The sequence below is a fragment of the Hemibagrus wyckioides genome, linkage group LG03, assembly GCF_019097595.1.
Source record: "Hemibagrus wyckioides isolate EC202008001 linkage group LG03, SWU_Hwy_1.0, whole genome shotgun sequence".
NCBI lineage: Eukaryota > Metazoa > Chordata > Actinopteri > Siluriformes > Bagridae > Hemibagrus > Hemibagrus wyckioides.
In genome coordinates, this window is record NC_080712.1 from 16,356,108 (window position 1) to 16,382,070 (window position 25,963).

The 25,963-nt window shown below is 38.8% G+C and overlaps 2 protein-coding genes across 9 annotated transcripts in view; both read right to left on the reverse strand.

Moving 5' to 3' along the window:
- Positions 1-811: 811 nt before the first annotated feature.
- On the reverse strand, positions 812-17,137 carry ddx43 (DEAD (Asp-Glu-Ala-Asp) box polypeptide 43). Its single transcript, XM_058380778.1, has 17 exons — positions 16,810-17,137; positions 16,620-16,675; positions 13,586-13,712; positions 12,675-12,815; positions 12,297-12,378; positions 6,344-6,500; positions 5,770-5,888; positions 5,486-5,596; positions 4,717-4,858; positions 4,458-4,558; positions 4,108-4,195; positions 3,263-3,390; positions 2,694-2,803; positions 2,452-2,590; positions 2,267-2,354; positions 2,029-2,181; positions 812-853 (listed from the first exon to the last, which is right to left on the reverse strand). The coding sequence occupies exons 1-16, from the start codon at positions 17,081-17,083 to the stop codon at positions 2,035-2,037; spliced, it is 2,010 nt and encodes a 669-aa protein (XP_058236761.1). The 5' UTR covers positions 17,084-17,137; the 3' UTR covers positions 812-853; positions 2,029-2,034.
- Positions 17,138-17,784: 647 nt separating this feature from the next.
- kcnq5a (potassium voltage-gated channel, KQT-like subfamily, member 5a) overlaps positions 17,785-25,963 on the reverse strand; it is a 101,311-nt gene continuing 93,132 nt past the window's right edge. For 4 of the 8 annotated variants that reach the window (XM_058385720.1, XM_058385718.1, XM_058385721.1 and 1 more), the window contains 5 exons: positions 23,340-23,471; positions 23,031-23,144; positions 21,989-22,102; positions 21,177-21,306; positions 17,785-20,277 (listed from right to left, as the gene is read on the reverse strand). In XM_058385720.1, coding sequence (XP_058241703.1) covers positions 19,222-20,277; positions 21,177-21,306; positions 21,989-22,102; positions 23,031-23,144; positions 23,340-23,471 — 1,546 coding nt within the window. In that variant the 3' untranslated portion in view covers positions 17,785-19,221. The remainder of the gene's footprint in view (positions 20,278-21,176; positions 21,307-21,988; positions 22,103-23,030; positions 23,145-23,339; positions 23,472-25,963) is intronic. The other 4 variants (XM_058385725.1, XM_058385723.1, XM_058385726.1 and 1 more) reach the window with 2 other exon arrangements.

Here is a 25,963-nt window from a genome sequence, read left to right on the forward strand (position 1 = left end):
ATCTACACGAATGAATAAATAACGTCTCCCTGGTCCCTGTAAGAGGAGAGAGTATAGCAGAAAAAAAAAAATGATGTTTTTATTTCCTATGGGAACATACACTGATTTAATACACACTTAAGAAGTGTACATGGCCCTCAGTATCTTTTTAAAAAGCAAGTTGTTGCACGATATCTAGAGCTGATGTATATTATTCACAAAAAACTCAAAGAACAAGATCTTTTGAAATGTTTATTTTAATGTCTTTTGAACCAGAAAAATATGTGGCTATATAAATAATAACAGACTGAAAACAATGCTCTTGTTCAACTCAAATGGAAACTAATTTTCTTGAAAAATCTGGAACAAAACCTTGAGGCTGAGTACAGATGAACTTGTCTGGCCTCTTCTTTCTAGAAGCAAAAGATAAATGTTTAATCTGGATAAAACGTGTCTGAATTAACTGCTGCCTCTTTATGACAGGTAGTTATAGACTAGATTTAAATTAATGAATATTGTAAAACTATACCCAAATTCTTTTTTTTCTCATTTAAGATTTTACAGAGTACTGAGACTAAAATGTGTTTACTACAGTACAAGGCAAATTATGAACCAATCTATTGACCATAATCGATTTATGAAGTAAACAAATAAATGAAACATTATAAATAATATCAGTAATCATTTATAGCCTTCAAAAGATGTGCTTTGCTGAAGAGACCCTGATTTAATTTAGGTAATAGTAACTAGCATAGTCAATATGGCGTTTAGAAAATATATCAGCTACTCTGTAGGCTAAGGATATCAGTCAGGAATTCCTCTGTACACTCACCAATACTGCAGAGAGAGCTCAGGTGGACTGTCTGCACATTCCCTATATAAAAAAAAATCTATCAGTTTGGGTCTAAGTGCTAAACTGTGTGTGTGTGTGCGCCAAGGGGGGGTTGTGCCTAGATAGAGCAGTAGGATCAGCTCTTCAGGGTCAATAATTAGATAAACCTGTACTGCCAGTTTACTTCATCACAGCAAACTGATATTTCCTAAGCTTGAAGACAGTTTGAAGTTCAAAGAAAGAAAGAAGGAGAAGGAGTGAGAGCGATACATGCAGAGTGATAGAAAGATATAGAGACAGTGAGTGTGTGTATGTGTCTGCTGTTGGTAGACTAATAGAGAGAGATGGTGTGTGTGAGTTTTAACAGTTGAAGTTTGAATCATGAACATTCCAACCCAGACTCTGAACATCGTCACTTTTAATGTAAGTAAATGGGAGTTTGGGGATTTTGATCATCCGCTACAGGAAAACTCTTAATCAGATCAGTTAACACAAAAAAGAAAGAAAATTAGGAGCCGAGTTAAAGCCGAGTTGGTGGAAGTAGCTGGAAAGCTCAAGGATTTACAAAAGTACAAAAAATGTTTATGTATATAATGATTTTTAAAAAATAATTCTATTTACAAATCATTTCTTATCCAGCTTGATAAAAAGTAGGTATTTCTAAGTATAAAGATATGTTTAAAAAATTCAAAGCAGGAAACTGACTTAGCCATACTGTATATTTGGTTTTTTTTTGACTTGATAAATTCTTTCAAATTTGGATCTTCAGTTCATTGTCTATGGAACAAAATGCATGGAAGATGTGCTGGATGGATTTGGAAAATTTCAAGAGACTCAAAAGCTGCAAAAAACTTGTCTATTTAAATATGAAACCTGGGTAGGTCTTATCTTCAGACTTTGAATATCCATGTTCACAACATGCTCTGCATGGATATAATAGTACATATGGTTCAAATAACAAGAAGTTTCTCAATACTCATTTCCCTTCTCACTGTATTTGCATGTTATATTCGCTAAATTAGTGCAGGAAAGCACATAAATGACTGAGCCGTTGCTCGAGTACTTGACGTAACATCTAGTATAAAAAGGTGGTAAAATGTGTATTCTTTATTTTAAACATGTTAATAATCTAAATACTACTGACCAGAAATAACCACCTTGTCACCTGGCAAATAGATAAATTACACACACATATGTATACATAAAATTTTTTTTACCTCTCTTCAGAAGCGCCTATTTGAGCCTCCTCTGAACCCATCTCTGCCTCCTCTTTGACCCCATCCACCTCTAGGTTTAGTAGGGAACATCTCTTTCTCTTTCTGGTGTCTGTCATAGCGCTCTGCCATCAATACCAGCTCCTCTGGTACCTCCTACAACACAACGCAACCAAAGAGCCAGCCAGAGCAAGAGTGTGCGTCAAAACTCTGTGTGTTGTGGCCAAGCATGTAATCTTACCTGTCCAGCTCTTTCCAAAATGTGTACAAGTTCACCTGCCATCTTCCAATCTCCTTTTGTCACCAGGGTTACAGAAACCCCAGACCGGCTAACAAATTAATAGAAAATACGTGTTAATATATATTACATGTGCAACGCACCAGTTTTAGACACTCTGATATACAGGCAGAGAGGAATGTCGATACCCTGCACGGCCGGTTCTACCAACTCTGTGCACATACTCCTCAATGTTCCTGGGGAAGTCAAAGTTGAAGACATGCGAGATATCATGGACATCTAGTCCCCTAGAGGCCAGATCAGTGGCCACTAGGATACGCACACGTCCTGCATATAGCCAAAGTACAAAATGTGGATTAGCTATTACGTTATGCAAAGAGCTGACTACATAAGAAATCACTAATAACTCCATATGCTTATTTTAGCATACCATCTTTAAAGTCTTGTAGGGCTTCTTCACGGTCACACTGCTCTCTGTCTCCATGCAGGGATTGAACAGCTATCCCCCGCAGACACATATCACTGGATAGATCATCTGCACTGAATACCACATTGACAGGAGGGGAATACTCACAACAAACCAAGCAGGGAAGTGAAAAGATAAGTTTTAAATTAAGCACTAAAAGAAAGTTGGATATTAACACATTTAAAGCCTTTCAAATACATAATACATACAACTCTCCTCTACACTTTCTTCAATGCACAAAGAGAACTCTAGTTTCACTTTTCATTTATTACTGTGCTGTTTGACATCATCTGAGAAGGAAATTCAGCAAAAGGGGGAGGGAATTTACTCAAAAATGAAAGTCAGTGCCGTATGGTGGATGATGTCCTTTGTGAAATGCTGAGCTAACCGTATTACAGCACTAACACCCGTGTGTTCTGTGTGTTCTTTCATTTCCTTTATAATCGAAAGCACTTAATATCAACTGAGCACAACAGGAAACCTAATAAAAAGTTTGAAAAGGTAAACTGTTGCACCTCTGACTGGAAACTTACATAATTTTTTTCCCAACAAATATTAACACTTTATCCTCAGGCTCCATATTGTAAATAAAGTCAAAGACATAGGCCTTCTTCTCTTCCTCTTGCACAATCAAAACAGTCTGCTGCACTGTGTCCACAGCCTAAAGGGGAAGACAACAGATTTGTACTTTAGGGGAATTCACTGGGGATCTTTCAAACTTACCAGGAAATGCTTGAAACCACAGCTCTATAAGATTTTTGAGGATTACAACCTAACTTATTCCTTGCCATTAATTTAACTGACCCATGTTTTTTTTTTAAACGAACAAGTCACTGTTTTCAAGCCCAAATTACATAGAATTACAACTTTGTCAAGGGCTGGTAATTTCTTTTATCTTCCCACATTCCTAAAAAAAAAAAGTGCAGTTGCCTCCAGACATCTGACTGCATGACATGCTTTGTTGTACGTACTGAAATGCTTCAGTAACAAAGATTGTTCAGCTGGATACATTTTTCCAGCAGCAGGTAGGCAACACTAAAGCAGTACATTTGGGTCAACTACATTTCATTAATGGAAATAACAAGCCATCACATAAAAAGTATTACATTCGTTAACATAATGCCATTGTATCACATTTTATTTCTGAATCTCATCATAGAAAGTTAAATCTGTGAGATTGTGCCAGTTAGTTTTTTAGCAAGAATAACTTATTAACTTAATAACTCATTAAAACGTATTAATTAAAACTTATCACTAACCACAGTGACCATATAAGTCAGAAATTTCCCTTGCAATCTCTCCCAAAGTATACATAAGGATTTTTCCAAAAAATAACAGCCTGAGTTCAGCCTGAAAAACAGAATCAATGCTCACTTACTGCTAGGTCTAGGGTGCCCACATACACCATCATGGGGTCTTTCAGGTAGGATTTGGCCAAACGTCTCACTCCTGTTGGCCAAGTGGCACTATTTTTATGCAACAAAAAAATGTATATTCAAATGTTACTGCATATATATATATATATATATTTTTTTTTTTTTTTGCAGAAATATAGTGCCAGGTGCTTGTTTTTAAAAAATAATTGGTCATATTTCTGAACACAATGAATAATTACTAAACTGAATTAAATATCTATGGATAAAGAGTAACAGAAAAAGGTATACCAGGCCTGCTTAAGGTATACAGATTTGTCATAGTAGCAGTAAAGACAGATGTCTAGCCTCTGACCTGGTCATAACTGTTTGCCGGTCAGGCCGAATGTCCAGGATTATTTTCATGATTTGAGGCTCAAAGCCCATGTCCAGCATTCGATCTGCCTCATCCAATACCTGTCATCAAACAAAAACACAAAAACAAACCATGAGCACAGAGACATATTTTCTAAGGCATATAAAAACCTGTCTGATTCCAGCACTGCATAGCATGAATGAATTGCTGCCCCTCCCTTTCCAGCACAGCAGCATGCTTGACGTGTGCATGTACATACCAAGTAGGTGATGGAACGTAGGTGTATTAGCTCATTCATTTGCAAATCATTCAGTCGTCCTGGTGTGGCGATAACTATATCAACACCGCTGGTCACTGTCTTTATTTGTGCTCGTCTATCACCTCCTCCATAAACACAGATACTGGGGGCAAACAGATGCTAAGCATGTTAACTTTTTACACCCATGTAGCATGTAGAGATCTATACTCTATTATTTACTGAACTGACTTGCAATGAGAAAATGTGATCACATATTCCCCATATTTCCTCTCTCCATGTTTATCTGCATGGTTTAAACAGTTTTGACAGATTTATTCTTAATATAATTTTTCATTATTGATTTCTCATACTTGCACATTTCTGCTTTTGTATGCTACATAATCTGGCTAGTAAAACCCGTTCTACTAACATTCTCATCATGCCTTGGACAATGCAGCAAGCAGTGGGTTTTGGAAGAATGTGCTTCAATCATAGCATTGCTATGTTTCACACCACCATGAAGTTTAAACATACAAACCAAATGAAAACTATTATTCTGTGAAGGTTTATAAGAAACCACAGTTTTTTGGTCCCTTCCTGCTATAGGTTATATAACAGGATAACTATCAAAATAACTAGGGTTAAAAAGTAACATGCGCTATTAACAATTTCTATGAAATCCAACAACTTTGATAGTCAGACAAGGCAGTGAACTACATAATTTTAACAAATCCATATGCCATTTTTGTACACATATTCCAGAGCATCCCTAAAAGCAACACTTGTATACCTTTTAAAGCCTTTGTAACTGTACTTATTGCACTCTGCTTCTATCTGGAGTGCCAATTCACGAGTGGGAGTCAAAACCAGCATTCCAGGGCCATTTCGCTTATCTCTAGGCCTGTAAGAGCAACAATGCAAAGGTTTTGAATTGAACATGAAAAACTGTCATTTTAAAAAAAAGTCAGTATAGTCACCATACAGTTGGACTACAATAGCATTTCATGTGCAGAAAATTAACAAGCATATCTTTGATAAACACAAGTGTGAAAATCCACTAAAGAGTGTCCTTACACAGGCTGTTGGTCCATGTGAATGAACCCTGGAAGAAGATAGGCGAGTGTCTTCCCAGTGCCAGTCTGTGCAATACCAATCAAATCCAGGCCACTCAGAACTATAGGCCAAGCCTGAGACTGTAGCAGACAATAAAGATGAAAATTAGGATTAGAGTTGCTCTGAGTGACAGGAGAGAGAGGAGCATCACCCCTCCCATCCAGACAGCATGACCAATTTTGCTCTTTTTGACATCTGGCCAGTGATGGCTAAAACATTATCCAGACAAAATTAGAAGGCCCACATGTAAACAAGACTCAATATTTACATTTACCATTGTTTGTAAGCTATTAAACATCCTTCATAGAAAACCTTAGACGCCAAAAAAACACCTACAGTGTCCACAGAATTTATTGATTCCAAGCCAAAACGCCTTCAAAGCAACCACATCACACTCAGTAAACATAATGTGTGCATGATCTGATAGTTTTGTACAACCAAACCATATTTCCCACATAGCAGCGTCTTATTGTTTTCCACAGTTTATTCTACTCTCAACTGAGCATCATTTGAAATCTCTAAGACATCACAGTACCTGTATGGGAGTTGGCTTTTGAAACCCCACTCTGGCTATGTTCTCCATTATTCCAGGATAGTGAGCAAAAGCCTCCTCGAAAGTGTATACAGGATTAGGGATTGCTCTTTTCCCTTCTTCTTTCAGATCATCCACAAATATATTGTTGTTCTCCTTCCTGTTGAAGAACAATTAGTAGTAGTAATTTGCATAACATTGAACCATAATATCTATTTGATTTGAGCCTGCTTACCACTATAAGGTTAAAAACATTCACTTATTGTTTACATCATAAAATTTCGGTTTGTAACAAAACAATAAGTGTACTTCTTGTCAGAAGGGATATTTTTTAAACGACAACACCAACTAAACACTTCTCTGATTGGCTCAACTTCCCGCGCAAACTGCGTGACTCATAACGTTCTGTACTTACGCAGAGTGAACATTTTCTCGGATGCCTTCATTGGTAAAGACAGCCCTCTTCTGGTTGTTCAGCAAATCTACTTTACAAAGCTCTCTGGAACTTCAGTGATTTTCTGATATTTTTATGTGCACCACCATGACACAAGTACAGTTCAATACAGAGAAGCATAATAGCTTTCACAATACTCCTGGGGTTTTGACTAATTAAACATTTAAATGAAAAAATTAGACATTTCAAGGAATTTACTATTTGATCACATTTACATTTCTGGCATTTGGCAGAGGCTCTTATCCAGAGTGACGTACAAAAGTGCTTTAAATCTCTATCAATTAATATATTAACACTGGTTCAATAGGTTACAGACTTTGTATTCCATTAGCCTAAAATTCAGTTGGTGTTTTTTTTTTTTTTTTTAAACATACAGTATAACAATACATAAAAACGGACAAATAAGAGCAAGTTTAAGTGCTTCAGGAGAAGGTAGGTCTTCACGTCGTTTGAAGACAGTCAGTGACTCAGCTGTATGGACATCTAAGGAAAGTTCATTCCACCGCCTCTGCGCCAGAACAGTGAAGAGTCTAGATGTATACCTGCCTTTTACCCTGAGAGATGGTGGGACCAGTTGAGCAGTGCTAGTGGACCTGAGGGAGCGAGGTGCAGTGCAAGGAGCAAGAAGATCTTTGAGGTAAGATGGTGCTGGTTCATTCTTGGCTTTGTAGGCAAGTGCTTTGAATCTGATGGGTGCAGATTCTGAAAGCCAGTGGAGGGAACGCAGCAGTGGGGTGGTGTGGGAGAACTTAGGCAGGTTGAAAACAAGCCGTGCAGCTGCATCTTGGATCATTTGCAGTGGACGAATTGCAACGAAGTCCTACCAGTAAAGAGTTGCAGTAGTTCAGTCTCTAAATAACCAGAGACTGAACAAGCACTTGAGTAGCCTGTGTGGATAGGAATGGTCGAATCTTTCTAATGTTGTACAGAAGAAACCAACATGAGCGCGTCACATTAGCAACATGGGAGGAAAAGGACAGTTGATTGTCCATGGTTATCCCAAGGTTGCGAGCGGTGGCTAAAGGGGAAATCATTGAGTAGTTCAGAGATAATGCAAGATCCTGGGCTGGGGATGAATCACCTGGGATGACCAGCAGTTCAGTTTTGCTGGAATTAAGTTTCAGCTGATGAGCTTTCATCGAAGATGAAATGTCCGCCAGACACGATGAATTCCTAAGCAGAAGCCATGGTGTCTGAGGGAGGGAAGGAGAAGTTGGGCGTCATCAGCATAGCAGTGGTATGAAAATCCATGTGAGGATATAACTTTGCCAAGAGAGTGGGTGTAGAGGGAGAAAAGGAGAGGACCATGTACTGAGCCTTGTGGGACACAAGTAGAGTCTGCGTGGAGCAGATGTCAATCCCTTCCATGTTACCTGATATGAGCGACCATCCAGGTAGAAAGCAAACCATTCCCATGCTGTTCCACAAATTCCAAGACTCCTGAGGGTGGACAAAAGAGTCTAGTGGTTAACTGTGTTAAATGTTGCAGAAAGGTCGAGGAGGATGAGGACCAATTACAGCTTGGCTGATCTAGCAGCATGTAGTTTCTCAGTGACTGACAGAAGGGCAGTCTCTGTGGAATGTGCTGCTTTGAAGCCAGACTGGTTGGGATCATGGAGGTTATTCTGCAAGAGACAGTCAGACAGCTGATTATAAACAATTCATTCAAGAATTTTTGAAAGAAAGTAGTAATACCGGTCTGTAATTACTGATGTCGGAGGGATCCAAAGCAGGTTTCTTCAGTATAGGGATAACCCTTGCTTTCTTAAAGGCAGTTGGTACCTGACTAGATGTTATGAATCCATTGATGACTGTGGTGATGAAGGGCAGGGAGTCAGGTGAGATGGTCTGGAGCATAGTGGAAGGGATTGGATCCAGTGGGCAGGTGGTAGGATTGCAGGAGTGGATGATTTGCAAAACCTTTTCAGATGCTATGGTTGAGAGATGCTTCAGTGAAGGAGTAGCTGAGTCCTGACTGTGTTATGTAGATAAAGTTGAGGCAGACGTGAAGGTCTGGCAGATCTTCTCAAACTTCTCTGTGTAAGAAGTGGCAAAATCGGAGTCTGAGGGTTGAGTAGTGCAGAGATGATGTTATGGAGCTTTCGGGGAACTTGTGCAGAAGTCACGTCTGAAGAGAATCTGGACAGAAGCGTACGAAAAAAGGTGAGATCTGCGCCCAGTCGAGATTTTTTCCCACTTCCTCTCTGCTGTTTGTTGTTCTCTCCGATTGTTGTGAAGCACATCTGACAGTCAAGGAGCAGGACAAGAAGTCTTCCTGAGTTTAGGGGATAAAGGGCAGAGAAGGTCCAAGGTTGATACAAGAAAGGAGAGAATGGTGTCTGTAGCGAAGTCTAGGGGTAGGAAGGAAAAGGAGTCATAGTCAGGAAGAGAGGAAAGAGTGCAGGAAGCTACAGAGGAAGGAGAGATAGAGTGAAGGTTGCAGCAGATGAGAGAGGTATGCTGGGAGTTACGTTTGGGTAGGACAGGGAGAATGATAGTGAAGAATACCAAATGATGATCCGAGTTGTGAAGTGGGGTAGCATGTCTGTAGCAGGGGAAGGGCAGGTGAAGACCAAGTCCAGGATGATTCCTCCCTAGTGTGTCGTAGGGCAGCTGTTGAATGACAAGGAAAACGAATTCAGAAGAGTCAGAAGGCCAGAAGACTGAAGCTTGTCGGATGGGAGGTTGAAATCTCCAAGGACTGTCAGAGGGGTGCTGTCAGAAGGGAAGACACTGAGGAGTGTGTCCATTTCTTCCATGAAGTCTCCTAGGGGACCAGGAGGGTGGTAGATAATGATGAAGAGGTTGATTGGAGAGGTAACTGAAACTGCATGGAATTCAAAAGAAAAGATGGTTAGATGAGACAAGGGGAGAGGTGTGAAACACCATCTCCATGACAACAGCAGACCTGTGCCACCACCCCTGCATGATTCTTGTGGTGAGTGAGAAAGCATAGGCAGAGGATAGAGCAGTCGTTGTAGCAGTGTTCTGTGGGGACATCCAGGTCTCGAGTAGTGCCAGAAAAACAAAGGAATAGTGGGAGGCTAAAGCTGAGATGAAATCAGCCTTCCTTACAGCAGACAGTTCCAGAGCCCACCTTCCACCACTGTTTGAGACTGAGACAACAGGGGAGGGTAGATGAGATTGCTGGAAACATTACCTTTGCTTCGTGGGTGAGAGTGCCTGTGTCTGTAACAGGTAACAGCAAAGATGTGTTTGAGGCACTTGTCTGTGGCTTGGTCAAAGTGTGGTCAAGTATGAGTTAAGAATGTAACAGAACAAGAAAGGTATGTGAGTAGACACTTACTATTTAAGATATTAACAGGTCTTGGCAGAGCTACAGTATCTCACAAAAGTGAGCACACCCCTCACATTTTTGTAAATATTTTATTATATCTTTTCATGTGACAACACTGAAGAAATGACACTCTGCTACAATGTAAAGTAGTGAGTGTACAACCTGTATAACAGTGTAAATTTGCCATCCCCTCAAAATAACTCAACACAGCCATTAATGTCTAAACTGTTGGCAACAAAAGTGAGTACACCCCTAAGTGGAAATGTCCAAATTGGGCCCAATTAGCCATTTACCCTCCCCGGTGTCATGTGACTTTTTAGTGTTACAAGGTCTCAGGTGTGAATGGGGAGCAGGTGTGTTAGACCAAAACCCTAAGGTGGGGGAGTGCAAGGTCTCTACCATCCACCAGCTCTGTGATTGTCATCATGGAGGAGTGGAAGAGGACTCCAGTGGCAACCTGTGAAGCTCTGGTGAACTCCATGCCCAAGAGGGTTAAGGCAGTGCTGGAAAATAATGGTGGCCCCACAAAATATTGACACTTTGGGCCCAATTTGGACATTTCCACTTAGGGGTGTACTCATTTTGTTGCCAAAAGTTTAGACATTAATGGCTGTGTGTTGAGTTATTTTGAGGGGACAGAAAATTTATACAGGCTGTACACTCACTACTTTACATTGTAGCAGAGTGTCATTTCTTCAGTGTTGTGACATGAAAAGATATAATAAAATAATTACAAAAATGTGAGGGGTGTACTCACTTTTGTGAGATACTGTACCTGCAAGCCTTCAATATAAATTAGTAAGCCCTCCCCACAATTCACACCTTAAGGGAGACTGAAACTACTCTTAATTAATCAACTGAGACAACTAAGAAGTATAGACCAACACAAAAGGATCAACAAGCTATACAATAACAGTGGTTCCCAAAGTGAACCTTTTACATGAATCGGAGGTGCTAGCTGTACCACACCTGAATGCCTCATCTGCAGAGAAAAGCTATCAAATGCAGCAATGGTACCAAGCAAGCTGAAGAGACATTTAGACACAAAACATCACGGTTTGTCCCGCAAAGACATAGAATACTTCAAGCGACTAATAGCACAAAATGTTAAACAGAACCAACAAATGATGTCATGTGTGCGCATGTCTGACAAAGCGCAAGAGGCAAGCTTCTTAGTAGCATAACTATTTGCCAAATCAAAGAAGCCCCATACCATTGCTGAATCACTCATTTTGCCAGCCTGCAAGAAAATCGTAGGGGTAATGATAGTGGAGGACGCTGTCAAAGAAATTGACAAAAATCCCGTTATCTGACAACACGATTAAACGTCGTATTGACAACATGGCTGCTAATATAGAAACAGAACTAACTGAAAAACGAAATAAAAGTGGCAAATTTGCACTCCACTGTTATCTCCTAGCCAGTGTGCGATATGCTGATGAGGAATTAATTATGGATTTTTTTTTTTCTGCAAAGAACTACAGAGTGGTGCAACAGGGGAAGAAATGTTCATTGTCATCGATACTTGAAAAGAATGTGGTCTCAGCTGGGGCATGTGTCATAGTATTTGCATTGATTTAAGTTATAAGTTCAGGTTTGAACAAAGCAAATGAGAAACTAAAGAAAAAATTTAATTTGAGTTCTTTATAATTATTAAAAGAGTTAAGTATCAATCTTTAAATGTGTTTTGTTCCAATGATTCCCACATACAGTAAATGGTCCAAATCAGTCTGTTGACATGCATCAACCAGTTGTACAAGACAGACGGTATATTTGATTGGATTGTTTCACCTCATATGTCTGTTATGCTTTTATAACACATTAATGTTGCTGTTGATGCTTCTTTTGTTGTTTGCTCATATGGATTTATTTTTATATTTGTATGTACGCATGTACATTTAGTTTAATTGGGTTGGGGTGCAGTGGGGGGGGCACTACAAAGGGGTGCCATACTTTCGAAAAGTTTGGGAACCACTGCAATATAACACAGTTCAAATAACTCGAGAGCCAACCAACAAATAGTAAGCAAAAGTCAGAATCCTACCTTACCAGATATAGATATATACCAGAATAGATTCAGATGAAGAGCTAAAGCACACTATCCCTTCTGGTGTCCTGCATTGAATCAGTGCTAACAGCACCTAAAAGTAGTTCAAGACAGCCCTCTGTTGAAGTGTCTGATACATTACAGCATGCATACACACCTCCAGTTTCTGATCTCCTCTGCACTGCGCTTGGCTACAGAGTCTGCTTCGATGTAGAAATTCTTCTTCAGGGGTGGGAGATCTGAAGAAAGAGAAATCTTAGATAGCACATACACCAACAGACTAAATGATAATACAGTTTAATATAGAAACATTAGAGTTGATTATTAAAACAGGCAACAGCGAGTATGAATGCAAGTGTAAAGGCTATTTTACTTGTGTCTTCCCCTTTTTCAACAATCAATTCCTTAAATGTTCATTTTTATTAAAAACTAGAACTAACCAGTATTTTTTTTTTTTTTTTTTTAAATGAAGACAAATTCAGCTGAACTGGTATGAATGACTAAAACATACAATAACAGAGCTGACTGAATTCACCTTGCCATTTTAAAGATTCATATTTCTCTTTATTCTCTCTGATGGCGCTCCAATCTATAGGAGCAGAAGGAGGAGGAGCTGATGCCTGCAGTGCAGATGCTGACCAGCAGGAGTCACTCTTCGAGCGTGAACTCTCATTATCTGCAGAAACAAACAAGACTGCAGTTACCAATAGTAGGACCCAGTTTATTTGGTGAGGTGAGACAAAAGTGAAGTCATACACACAATCCTTACAAATTTCTATGCCAATCAGGCAGCATCTCCATCAAACGTTCGAAGCACAAGGGTTACTAAACGTCATGTTTACTAAATCTAGTCCCATCTAAGCCAAATTGGCAAGACAAAAATGTTTCTTCATTACCACACAAACTTCCAGAGTTTGTATGGGGAATAAAAACACAGATGCAGTTGCTGATGGAGCAGGAATCACTTCAGTTTCTGTGTTCAGAGTAAGGAGGAAGCTCATAATTAAGGCTTATCAGATCTCCAGCATCTTGTTACAAACATTGCAAAGCTTGCTCAGAAATGAAAGTCTGTTCATTCCCTTCTTGTATACAGCATCAGTGTGGGTCTTCCAGTCCCACAGTTACTAGTGGATGGTGGCATGGTTTTTGTAGGAGACAACACATTTGTATGCTGTGGCTGAATTAGACCTGAAAATGTAATTAGACATTATGTAGTATGAATAGGACTGCCTTCATATTTTCACACAGAGTTTAAATCCAATCAAAACTATACTGTAAGGACTTTTTTAGGGAAATAAACAACCCTTAGTGGAGAATGCTGTAAACATGCCACACAGTGTCACGAGTGATCCAGTATGCTCCTATGTTAATCAATGTGATCTACTAACTCTTGGTTAGAGAGCATTAAACAGTTCAAATGTACTGATCATCCTGCCTTTCTCTTACCATAGTAAACTCCAGGCCCATTGGCTGTACCCATTCCAACCAGCTCCTTGATCAGATCACTGGCTTTCTGCTGGACATCACTGTTACCGAAGATCAGCACCTCTCCCTCATAATGCCCACGGTTAATCTACACAAAACATAAACAGGCATCAGCCATGTCAAATTACTCTAAATAAACAGCATTTAGTGAAAATGTTCAGTCACACTTACAGATTGCTTTAAAACATTTAAATATGGTTATTTACCAAACTTTGATTAAAGGAAACAAGGTCATGTAATGTGACTGACTCTCACATGTCACCATACTGTCAGATCAATGCATACTGACTACACAATAATGTGGAAAGTGTACTTTACCAGTTGCCGCAGCTAGCAAGCTGATATGACTAGCAAGTATTTGCAAGAAATTTGCATTTTACAAACCACCAGTTTCTCTCATGGCTACGTCAACCGTTGTAATGTGTATTGCAGATAGGGCTGCAAAATTCCGGGAATTTTCAAGTTTCAACTTTCCATGGGAATTAATGGGAATTTGCAAAATTGCAGGTTAGCCTATAACAGGGAAATTAAATGTAGCTGAAAAAAAAATATCTTGCAGCATAATCTTGGTTAAAACAACCAGATTTAATGCAATTTAAGTTGAATTTCTACCCTGTATATTCCTCAATCACATGCACACAGCACTGCAAGGCTATTGAGGCCACACCTTCACATGCACTGATCATTTCTTCAATCCTGCACACAATATAATTTTAAAAAATGTCCATCTTAGTGAGTAGTCATGTAAATTACATAATTATTAAATAAATTTATATTTAAAACTGTCTTGTTCTATTGTGCAACAATAGTTTACCATTGTAAAAACAAATACACTGACTGAGCAAACATTTACGGGAGATAATTAATAAAAATTCTGTCTAAAAAAAAAGACCATATATGTTTGTATGTACAGTTTATATAAATTTTCCCAAATTTCTAAATAATTTAAATAAATAAATTCCTGTAAATTCCTGTTAAGTTTTCAACTTGGAATATTTCCAAAATTCCCCGAGTTCCCATGGAAATTTACCGGAAATATTCCAAACCTTTACAACCCTAATTACAGCTCTCTCAAAAAAGCATAAAAGCCAATTAGTCCAATTAGGTCAGCTGAGAGCCAATCCTAATCTGATTCATGGATGTTGATTCAAAAACAGTATTGCATAAAATAATGGACAATTACTATGTGTGTGAGTGGTACAAACATGTCTAGTGGACAAGTTTCTTGTACTTCCTATGATGGAGAAATGTAAAATTTGTAAAATATGTAAAATGACAGCCATACTTTTAGAAAATATATATATATATATATATATATATATATATATATATATATATATATATATATATATATATATATATATATATATATATATATATATATATAATTTCTAAACAGATTAGAAAATATTTTAAAAAAAAAAGACACATTCAGCATGGTTAGACCTTATGCAATGTGCGTACAAACAAACCCGGTACCTGTGAGACCTGTTTACACGTACCTTTCCACGGGTGGGTGATAATCTGTGCTCAAACACAGCTTTACACTCCTGGTGTGGGATGTGTTTCAATCTTTGAACATTACATTCACAGACAGTTTCTTAGTAGGGTTTTTATAAAAGCTTCTGCAGTCTTGCCAAATTTATAGGCCAGCAAATTGTACTTGTTTGTCATTGAACTGCATTTCAAATAGCACATTACAACACTGCAGAAAGCTGAATGAACTACTCTTGTTGCTTCTGACTTGACTACAGAAGTGGGACAAAGGTGCTTCAAAGTATATTTTGATTGGATAGAAATTGGATAATTACAAGGTGATTCTAAAACTGTTCAGTACTATTCAAGAAATAGTGAAATAAGAATATCAATAAAAAAAAACATTTGTCACGTGCTAGCTACGGCAGCACATATACCAAAAACATTTGTCACTCCATATTATTTGTGTCTACATGGTCAATTTATTTATTTTGTTTTAATGAAAACTTATAGTGGTATTAGCCAGGTCCATCAGGTCAATGCGGTTAGCTAAATCCTGTTGAAGGAACAGCAGGTTTCCAGTCAGTACCATTAGCTATTGTACACTATATTGCCACAAGTTTTGGGACACCCCTCCAAATCATTGAATTCAGGTGTTGTTTTTCAGGAGTTGGGCTTAGCCCCTTAGTTCCAGTGAAAGGAACTCTTAATGCTTCAGCATACCAAGACATTTTGGACAATTTCATGCTCCCAACTTTGTGGGAACAGTTTGGGGATGTCCCCTTCCTGTTCCAACATGACTGCACACCAGTGCACAAAGCAAGGTCCATAAAGACATGGATGAGTGAGTTTGGTGTGGAGGAACTTCACAGAGTCCTGACCTCAACCCGATAGAACACCTTTGGGATGAATTAGAGACTGCGAGCCAGGCCTTCCTGTCCAACATCAGATTCCGATAAACACACTCTTTAACCTTGTGGAAAGCCTTCCCAGAAGGGTTGAAGTAGTTATAGCTGCAAAGGGCGGGCCAACTCCATATTACATTTGAGTGCATGTAAGGGCAGACGTCCCAGTTTTGGCCTGACTCGCATTCTCCACTCTAATTCATCCCAAAGGTGTTCTATCAGGTTGAGGTCAGGACTCTGAAGTTCCTCCACACCAAACTCGCTCATCCATGTGTTTATGGACCTTGCTTTGTGCACTGGTGTACAGTCATGTTGGAACAGGAAGGGGTCATCCCCAAACTGTCCCACAAAGTTGGGAGCATGAAATTGTCCAAAATATCTTGGTATACTGAAGCATTAAGAGTTCCTTTCACTGGAACTAAGGGGCCAAGTCTAACCTCTGAAAAAACAACCCTGAATCTCAATGATTGGAGGGGAGTCCCAAAACTTTTAATATAATGTAGCTCATTACCGTGACACTTACCACATCCTCATCTTAAGCATCAAGTGAGTCGTGAAAGATTTGGTTAACTATGTTTACCAGTACATGTTGCTTTTCCAGTAGATGAACTTGCCTTAATTTTCGCTCCACTAGACTCCTCCAGTTCACGGATTTTCACTCCGCCTCGACCTGTCCATGGCAACACAACGACAGACGTCTGAAGCGCAAGCGAACTAGCTGGTTAGCTAACTTTGTTACTACTTCGATTTAACGTATTAACCTATTATTATTAACAGCGGTAAATGTATATAAAACTAACTTACCTATAACTCTCCCGATTAAAGAGTTTCCCACGGTCAGAGTGAGAGGGCGGGTTGATCTGTCACGGCGCGTTTCTCTGCCGTTGCTGGAGTCACGCTCTCTCCAGCTCCGCCACTGGGGACCTTCTCGGGCCATCTTCATTTCACGCTTTCCACCAAAACGAACATTTTCGTTACTTCTACTTGGGGTAGCTTTCCATTGTGTAGCTGTATTAACATGTGAAGGCTTCGAGATGGCTCCACCATCCTCGTCGTATTCAGCTTCCCAATCCGACATTCTAAGTTGCTAATTAAGTTCACTTCGACTGAAACACTACACGACAATTAGCACGCGACCGCCAATATTCGCTCGTGTGGCCACGCCCACTCTGCTGGCGCATTTCCGTTTTTAAACTGGTAATAAGCTATCATGGCAGTTTGTTCTCGGTCAAGAAAACATAAACAACCCCTCTTAAATGTGTTTCTCAGAATTTATCTGAAGGTGTATAGCAATTAGTTAGTAATGAATTGCATAAATGTTTACACGCCTGAAGTTTTCCCACATTGTACTGACTCATTTTGTAGTCCTGGAAATGACTATTAGCTTTCCCCTAAATATTTTAGTTCATCTACGGTACAGATTTTATTTAAAACACATTAATTTAGAAGACTGAATACTTTTTAAAAATTTCAACACAAATGTATTTGCTTAGAATTTGAATCTTTATTGGGCCGGTTATTGCCTGGGGGTAGTACCGTCGCTACTCGAACACGATTTGTTCTGCGCATGCGCAAAATTACTGCCAACAACACATTATACCATTATATTAGTAGTATTCGTTTAGTCATACTTTAGACAAGAAGTACGCATGCGCAGTACAAATCGTGTTTTCGGTGCGGATCGAGTAGTGACAAGTATGTTTAATCCTTCTGTATGGTAGTATAAAAGTATCTGAAAGATTAAAACTTACAATGATTAACACAACTGTTGTATGTGAGTTCAAGTCATTTCTTTATTGAAGTAAGATAAAGTTTATTTTTGCATTTTTTTTTCTTCAAACCCAGAGCTTCAGCTCTGTTATGTGCACATAGTTAAAAATAAATTAATCAGCATGACAGAATGGTAACATTATCAAGCATGTATATTAAGGCCAGTTTTGTGTAATAAATTACTGAATTAGTGGCAAAACAAACGAACAAATAAAAATGACAAAGGCTTAGTATACAACCAGACAGAAAATGTATAATTATCCCAACCCAAACTCTTAACAAATTTCCAAAGGAAGAGTATAAAGAGAATCAGGACAGGAAACATCAAACAAACTAAGCAAAAAGGCACCATGAAGCATTTAGTTACAAATAAAAAATAACCTAAAATGTGTTAATTAATAACATTAGTCTACATTAATTTTCTGCAACTGAAATATATGTATGCTATAGTGAATCAATGGAACACAAATCAACATCCAGAGTCTTTTTTTTACCATCATGTCCATATATCTGGATTACAAATATGAATTATGTAAAAACCTTTCATCACATTTGCAGGTTTTTTGTAATACTTTGAACAATTGTGCTTCCAACTGTTATAAGCTACAGTGCCAAGATCATCCTCAGTGATACCAGAGGCTCTGCACAGAAATCCTTCAACACAAGTAGGTTCGTCTAATGATATACAAACAGATATTGACATCATATGTGTTACATTCTTACTGAAGTTATATTGATAACCAGCGGATAGAAGAATGGTAAGCAGCATTTTAGGTTGACTTTAAGACTGCGGTGGGCTACAGAGTAAAACAGGATACAAATGTGAGATAAATTATGTAATATGTGAGGCTACACAAATGTATAAAAAAAATCTAAAGAAGTCAGTGTTGATGGGATTGATGCAGTCACATAAAATAACAAAATAAAATAAAATAAAATAAACAATGGTTATTTAAACCTGTTAAAACTGTTTTTTGGACATAGCCACAAATACATAGGGTGCTTATGCTTGATTTATTTAACTGGTGAATCATTTGAATTAAGTAAGGCTTACATAACTGAATAAAGCACGGTTTAAAAAAGGAGACTCAAATATGAATTCTAAGACCGAGCAGACCGTTAATAACCATAAATGCATAAATACTCTCAATCCTATGTGTGGTTGCATTTTAAACATGCAAGTGCACATGCAAGACTGAGATCAGAGCTCATTCAGTACCATCATCCTTCATTTCATCTTTTAATGCCTTCTACTTCATTAAATTTCCCATCATGACAAAATTATCCATGCAATGGCATGTAAGAACATAAAGTTATGAGGAACATCACATCTTTTTATCAACTGATGCTGAAAAGGCAAGAAGTGAAGCTGCCACCCTCTTTCCTTTGGAAAAAGTGAATAAGGTGTGTCCAGTCTCCACACTGAGGCTGTTGTGTGTGTTGGTATTACTTTATAAGGACATGAGGCAGGCTACGAGACTCTGAGCTTCCCGTAGGCCTTGTCTGGCTCCGAGGTGGTCCACCGGCTACCGTTTGTACAAGCTCAGTTGAAAAGCTGGTGTCTGTGCTCTGCTGAGAGAGCAGGGAGAAGTTCCCCTTGCTGGTAGCCAGCTCCTTATCATTGATGAAGAGTTCTGTTTCTCCCCAGTCCGTCAGAGTCTCCCGGTCATTGGACTCGTTGTTGCTGCTGCCACTACTCCGAGCAGACAGGTTGGGGTGGCACTCTGTGCCTGATGGCAGCATGAGGTTCTGTGCAGAGAGTGACTTCCCCAACGCCCGGCCGTCCTGCAGCGGGTTGACTGCTGCAGAAGATGTGAGGCTCAGTGGATTAATTTCGAGACTCAAGTGTCTCCTCCAGGAGCCCTCTTCCTTGGGGCTCCGCTCAGGCCTGATCCTGAGCTGCACTGTGCTCTCTGAACATTTAGCCTCTGTGTCCGACACAGCTTCAATCTGGGTGTTGAGCAGGCAAGCATTGGGATTACTTTCTTGCAGTGTCTCTGAGATCATGCTGGAAGGTCTGCTTGGAGGCAGTGGTGCCACAGTGGGCAGCTGGAGTGTGTGCGTGTTGGGGGTGGTCATAGGAAGAGGCCTGGTCAGCTCAGGAAAATTGGAATGAGCTCTGGAGAGATTGTTGGGAGTGAGGATGGGAGGAGGGGAAGCTGGGTACACACTGTCTGGGCTAGATGGTCGATTCTGAAGCAGAGGAGATGGAGAGAAAGAGGAGGAGGATGCTGGGAAGCTAGTGCCCACATTGAGCTCACTGGGTGCCAGGACGAGCTGAAGGCCGCATGGTAGGTTATCGCTGATTGAACGGGAAATCCCACTTCTGCTCAGCTGGGTGGAGGAGATATCTTTGCTCTGAATGGAGCTGTGGTAATCTGAGGTCTGCTCCAGCTCAAACAGAGGAAGAGCTGATAGGCCTAGTACTGAGGAAGAGCCTTTTTGGAGAACTTGACGATAGATATCCAACAAGGAGTCCAACTTTGACTCAATGGACTGAACCTGCAAAAATAACATCAATAAGTCAACATTCATTTTTTTAGGTTCTATGTTACCATTATGTGTTGCCCTGAATTAAACTGTCACCTCAAGACATGGTCCTTATCACTCAGTAATAAGGGGTGGCTGTTATAGAGTATGTATTATTATTATAAAATGTATTATTGAATACATTTAATGTTATGGAACTGTTTTCTGTTATCATGTTAAAATAGTTATAAACAGTAATTCCTCAACAGCCTGTTTTTCTTTATAATAAGTTAATAATTAAAACAAAACAAGAAAACAAACAAAACACACACACACATATAGCTTGTTATGTAATTAGGAAACAGGAAAGTACAAAGAACTGTCCTGAAGACTCTTCCATTGTGGAGACACTGAACATACCCGCCCTACACACACTTGATCGAGGCCAACATATCGGGACTGTGTGTTTTTTGGGGTTTAGTTGTGGAGAGACCTCCGAAATTGCAACCTGTTGTTGCAATAAAGTGAGCACTGAAGCTTCGTCAAAGTTTGCCTGCCTCCTGAGATTCAATTTTTGGCTATCACATCATCTTAATTTCATTTTAAAATCATTTTAAAGAGTATGATCTTGGATGTTTGCTAAACTGAGTGCAACAGCAATACAAACAACTTGGTATGAAGAGAGACACTAATGGACTAAAAGCTTTCAGTCGGATTCAGTGAGGTTTATGTCAACATCACCTGTAGGCGTGTTACAGACTCAGTAGAGGGTGTAGTAAATGTGAATGATGTGGATTACATACTCTGTTTAATTTCTTCAATAAAATGTGTTTGGATGTATTTGGTATTCAAGAGAAATGCAGTATGGACCCAGTAGAGCATTACATGATGATTTGAATGATAACCAGCACTAACATGTTTTTGAGGCTCACCTGTCTCTCTACTTTACACACACGGCCAAGCATGCTCATGTCATGCTCCAGGGACTCGCCCTCTGGAAGGATCCTGTCCCTTATCTTCCTGTCCATGGGTATCTGCCCTTTTCCCAAGATCTGGTCCACCCTGTGACACATACGCACTGAATAAGTACAGAAGGATGGAACAGACACCCTTAATTGCTGTATCTGTATCCCCTCTAACCAGAAAATGGTGCAGCACAGAAGGATGAAACCTGATTCCAGTTAGTGAAGAAGAAAGGTAGTTAGTGGGTGTCTTGTTCTACATAACCAAGCAGAATATACAGTGTTTTAATCTCAATTTATCATGTGCTTAATTTTTGCTAACATGTCGATGGTACTTCTAATTTTTTCCTGGCACTGTGTAGAAAGTTAAGCAATTTTATAGTAAGTCAAGGAATAGCATTTAAAACTTTTATTTTGCTATTATTAGTGAGATGTTAGATAGTTACAGTACTCCACTTGTATTATCATGCATACTACACACTGAAATGAAACAGGAGTAAGTTAAACCTTTAGTAACAAAAAATCGAAGATTTTTAAACATCAGTAAAATCACATAAAGCATGTGTTATACAGAGCTTGAAAACCAGTGTAAACAAGTTTAAGTCACTTGGGTATCCAATGCTGAAGCTGATCTTGTACACCCAAATACACACACCAATAAGTTAGCATCAGCCTTAGACCCCTGAGACACAGTGTTAATTTAATTCAGGTAAGTATTTTTAACAAAGTCCAGGACCCCTGTGTTAGGTGGTATAGGCAACAGTGGCTAGTTCAAATCTAACCCTGAGCTGGTGTGTTTCTTCTTGGTTTGACTGTAATACAAGTGCAGAGTAGGAGAGGACAGGTTCCTGGCTTTGCTGTTGAGGCTCTGCTGTGGATACAAGCCTGTGACAAGTCTGTGTGTGAAAGAAAGGTGTCTTTAATGTTCCATTATCAGTCAAGGAGGACTAACTAGAAAGAAGGTACTAAAACTCTAGACTACTGCAACAAAAATACTACTGCAAACAACATATTTAGATTTCATGCACTAAATGCAAAACACTGTCAGGCCAACAGAATGTTGCTTTTGACTTAATATTTAGTGTATACTATATATAAAATAAAAGGTGTTGGAGAAAAGGTCACTTAAGCAATGCCAAAGAGGAACCATATTTGCTTTCATATGGATGTATTTTCAGATCCCAAATGAACATTTTATTACAAACATTAACATTTGTGCGTCATGAAAAATATATGATTAACTCCTCTATAGAGATCCTTCATTGTCACATTTATAGTAAAATAGTCTACCACTAACAAGAATAAGAAATCTTTTTCTCTGGTTCTTCTCTGGCATGCTACCTTTTTAAAGAATATTCTACCTACATGGAGAAATTACTGCAGCAGAAATAATTGAAATATTTGAAATTCTGCACTCTCTCTCTCTATCTCTCTCTATGATATAAAATGATGCAGAGAGGGTTATTTTGACTTATACAGAACAAAAGGGTTACATTTAGGGTTAAAAGAACACCTCTTCTGTCAAGGTAATAATACCAAAAAGCAAAAAGTCAAGGAGGTAGACAGAGTCGACAGCTTAAGGACTGGTGTCTGTAAATTGGCACATAATGTGCATCTACTTTAAAATGCCAAACATACTTAAATATTAAGAAATGTTGTGTAATACTGCATAGCTGAAGACTTGAAATTGTTATTATATGTGACAACTGTATGGCATTTAGGCATTGGTCAGTTATGTACCTGACACATAGCCTAAGCATGTGACTCATGTCTATGCATTTTATGTCAGGTAATGTTGGTGAAGGGGATTGTGGGTCAGCTGACCCTGGGGCTGAGTGCTTCCGCTTGGCTTGGCTGTAATACGAGTGCAGGGAGGGAGAGGAAAAAGTCTTGGCTTTGCTGCTCAGGGTCTGTGGTGGACCCACTATTGTATCCAACCTGAATGGGAGAGTGCACACACACATTCATGTAGTCACAACAATACAAACATACATAAAAGCAGACAGTGCTTTACGTGGGTGGGTCGGAACAGAAGGAAGAAATACCAGGAGTGAAATGAAAAGTGATTTTAAACCATTATGCAAATATTCAGGTGTCTTGTTTAGAAGTATGTAAAAGTCAAGCTGAGCTAACCTTGTCTGGAGACTCTTGATACGACACAGCATGTCCAAGTGCCCGGCGGAGTACTGCTCAATCACATCTTTCACATCATATGGCCGCAGAGTCTCCTTGAACTTCTTCTTGGCCACATAGAACTTCATTATTCTGACAGGAATAGAGGATACAACTCATATCATACAACTCATATCCCCTCTTAGCGTGACATTTAAATAAGACAAAGTGCTGTCAGAGCTAAAAGGCGAACATTTATTCTTTTCATTATCTCACCATATCATTATTTGAACACATGCACAAAACCTTGTGCTAATTTAAGTTTCAAAAGCATTGTAATTAATGAACAGAAAAGTAGCTTTCCAGTTCATAAAAGCTTTCTGAAAGACAGATATTTAACATATCCAATAAATTAAGAACATCTTGCACAGATAATTAAAGCGATCTTTAAAACACATAAGTTGTCATTATCTGTCTATACAGACATTTCTGCACAGCTTGACTTGCATGTCAATTTCCAAGATGAACTGAAAGAATTGCAGTGGAAATTCACTGTCACTAGTGGGCCATGACGAACCCTATCTGTAAAGCCAGTTTGGAAAATAGATCAAAATATAGCTTCTAACACTGATCCAGTTAAAATTTTCTCACCAGTATCACTCAAAGCTCCGGTGGTGCAAAACATTAGTGTCATTCTACAGGGCTAAGATGGAACTAAAATATTGACATAGAGCTGCATGGATCTCAATATCACAGCATTTTAAATCATGCCTCGACCGCCTGTCAGGTATACTCTGATATATATGTCAGATGAGCCAATGTGTAAGCAGAGGCTGCTGTGAGTGTGTCCATCTGACACCTTGGGAAAGCAACGAGAGAAATCTCAACCACTTTACCCCAGGAGGACCTTTTGATTAGTGATGTCACCACTGATAATAAAGACATGTGTAAATAAACAGCTTGATTTATTCTGAAAGTGATCAATCATAACTGAAGTTTGGTTTCAGCTCATATCATTGTGACTGATTCAAAAGGAAAGCAAATATTGGTGTGAGTTTTGGGAGTTATTTGAGGACACAGCAGCTTGAGCAAGTCAGTTCTATTGAAATATTTTAGTAGCTATAGATGGTTAAAAAATACCCATATTTTGATAACAATAAATTGACCTCAGTTCAGCAAATAGAGTTGCCTATGTAAAAGAAACTTAGTAATCTCACTGGGGGAAAATGAATAACTGTAAACAAACCCTAAAAATATTTTACAGTCCAAGCCTACATAATCCTTGTCTGTAAAGTAATAGGTGATAGGGCTGGGTTAAATATAAATATTCAAATACATGTCAACAGGTTTTGGTGTTATCTGTTGCCTTTTTTGTTTAAAAAAAAATTATTAATGTAATTAAAAATCAGAATGTCAAAAATCAGAACCATCTTGAAGCAAAAACCTGCTGCAACTCCCACTAGGATGCTGAATATTAATATTTACTCATTATTCTCTTCACCACTAGATGTCACTACCATGAACTGTTTTGAAAAACATAGACCAGGGCTCTTCAACTACATTCAAATTGAATTAATTTAAAAATAATGATTGGATTTAAGCACTTACAGTGAAAAACACTAATAATATACTATATTAATACTAATACCCTATAAAATGTTTATTGACATTTAATATAACAAAGTTTATTAACGTTGTGTTTAGGCTTTAATGGGATATACAGTACAAATTAGATACTTTAGTCTGTCAATTGGCAAAAAATTGCTTCATAAATGAACATTTTGTTACCAGCGCTATGTAGGAGTTTGGAAAATGGACAGCCAGTGACACTGCCATCACCTCTTATAATCTGTGCAAAAGAGTGTCAAATGAGCTGTCTCACAGCTGTAGTCTCATACAGATGAAATTTCTGAACAGATGACATTTTGCTTTACCTTTTCATCTTTCACCACCTCCTCTTCAATATATGTTCTTTCACAGACTCTGAATAGTTAAATATATATTTTTTTTCATTGGAATCCAGGCAACCCAGAAGAAGGCTATCGTGATCCTCTGTTGCTCGGAACATAAAGGACTATGATGGTCTGACTCTGTTCATAGCTAACGTTTAGGCTTTGAACCTGGTGTCTGCAGGCATCTGACCTTTTGAGAAAATTGAAGCTGGCGTGCTGACTGAGGAAATGTTTTCTAAGGTTGTATTTTTTTGACACCACTCAGTGCAAAGTAGACAAATTGACTTCGCTCCAATATATCTAAAAATGCATTTTTCAGTCCATACACTTTTAAGCTGGTGGTTCAAGAACAGCTTTCCTATTGGAGGAAAGAGAATGTGGTGCTTTTTCAATTGAAACATTTTTCTTTGAGGAAATGAATTCTAATTTTTATCATTTGAACCAGGCCAAGAAAGGCAGGCTTAGGGTAATGAAACACTTGCTGAAACAACAGGGAAGAAAGCTTCAAAACTTCAAACCTCTTAAATCCTTCCTACATGTAGCCTGTTTATTAATGCCAAATCATCTTAATATAATACTCCAGATCCACCCTGAACCATGATAAGGCAACTACTGCAGATGAACTGCAGAAAGCCGAAGCTTATATGCTAGCCCCTGCTGTCTAGTATAATGACTCGTAGCTGTACAGTGTCC

Coding starts and splice junctions, on each gene's coding strand:
- ddx43 (XM_058380778.1), bottom strand. CDS start 17,083: ATGTCGGATTGGGAAGCTGAATACGACGAGGATGGTGGAGCCATCTCG. Junction 5,889..6,343: donor AAAAGCCAACTCCCATACAG/GTACTGTGATGT, acceptor TGTCTGCTACAG/TCTCAGGCTTGGCCTATAGT. Junction 4,859..5,485: donor AGTTACAAAGGCTTTAAAAG/GTATACAAGTGT, acceptor GTTTGCCCCCAG/TATCTGTGTTTATGGAGGAG.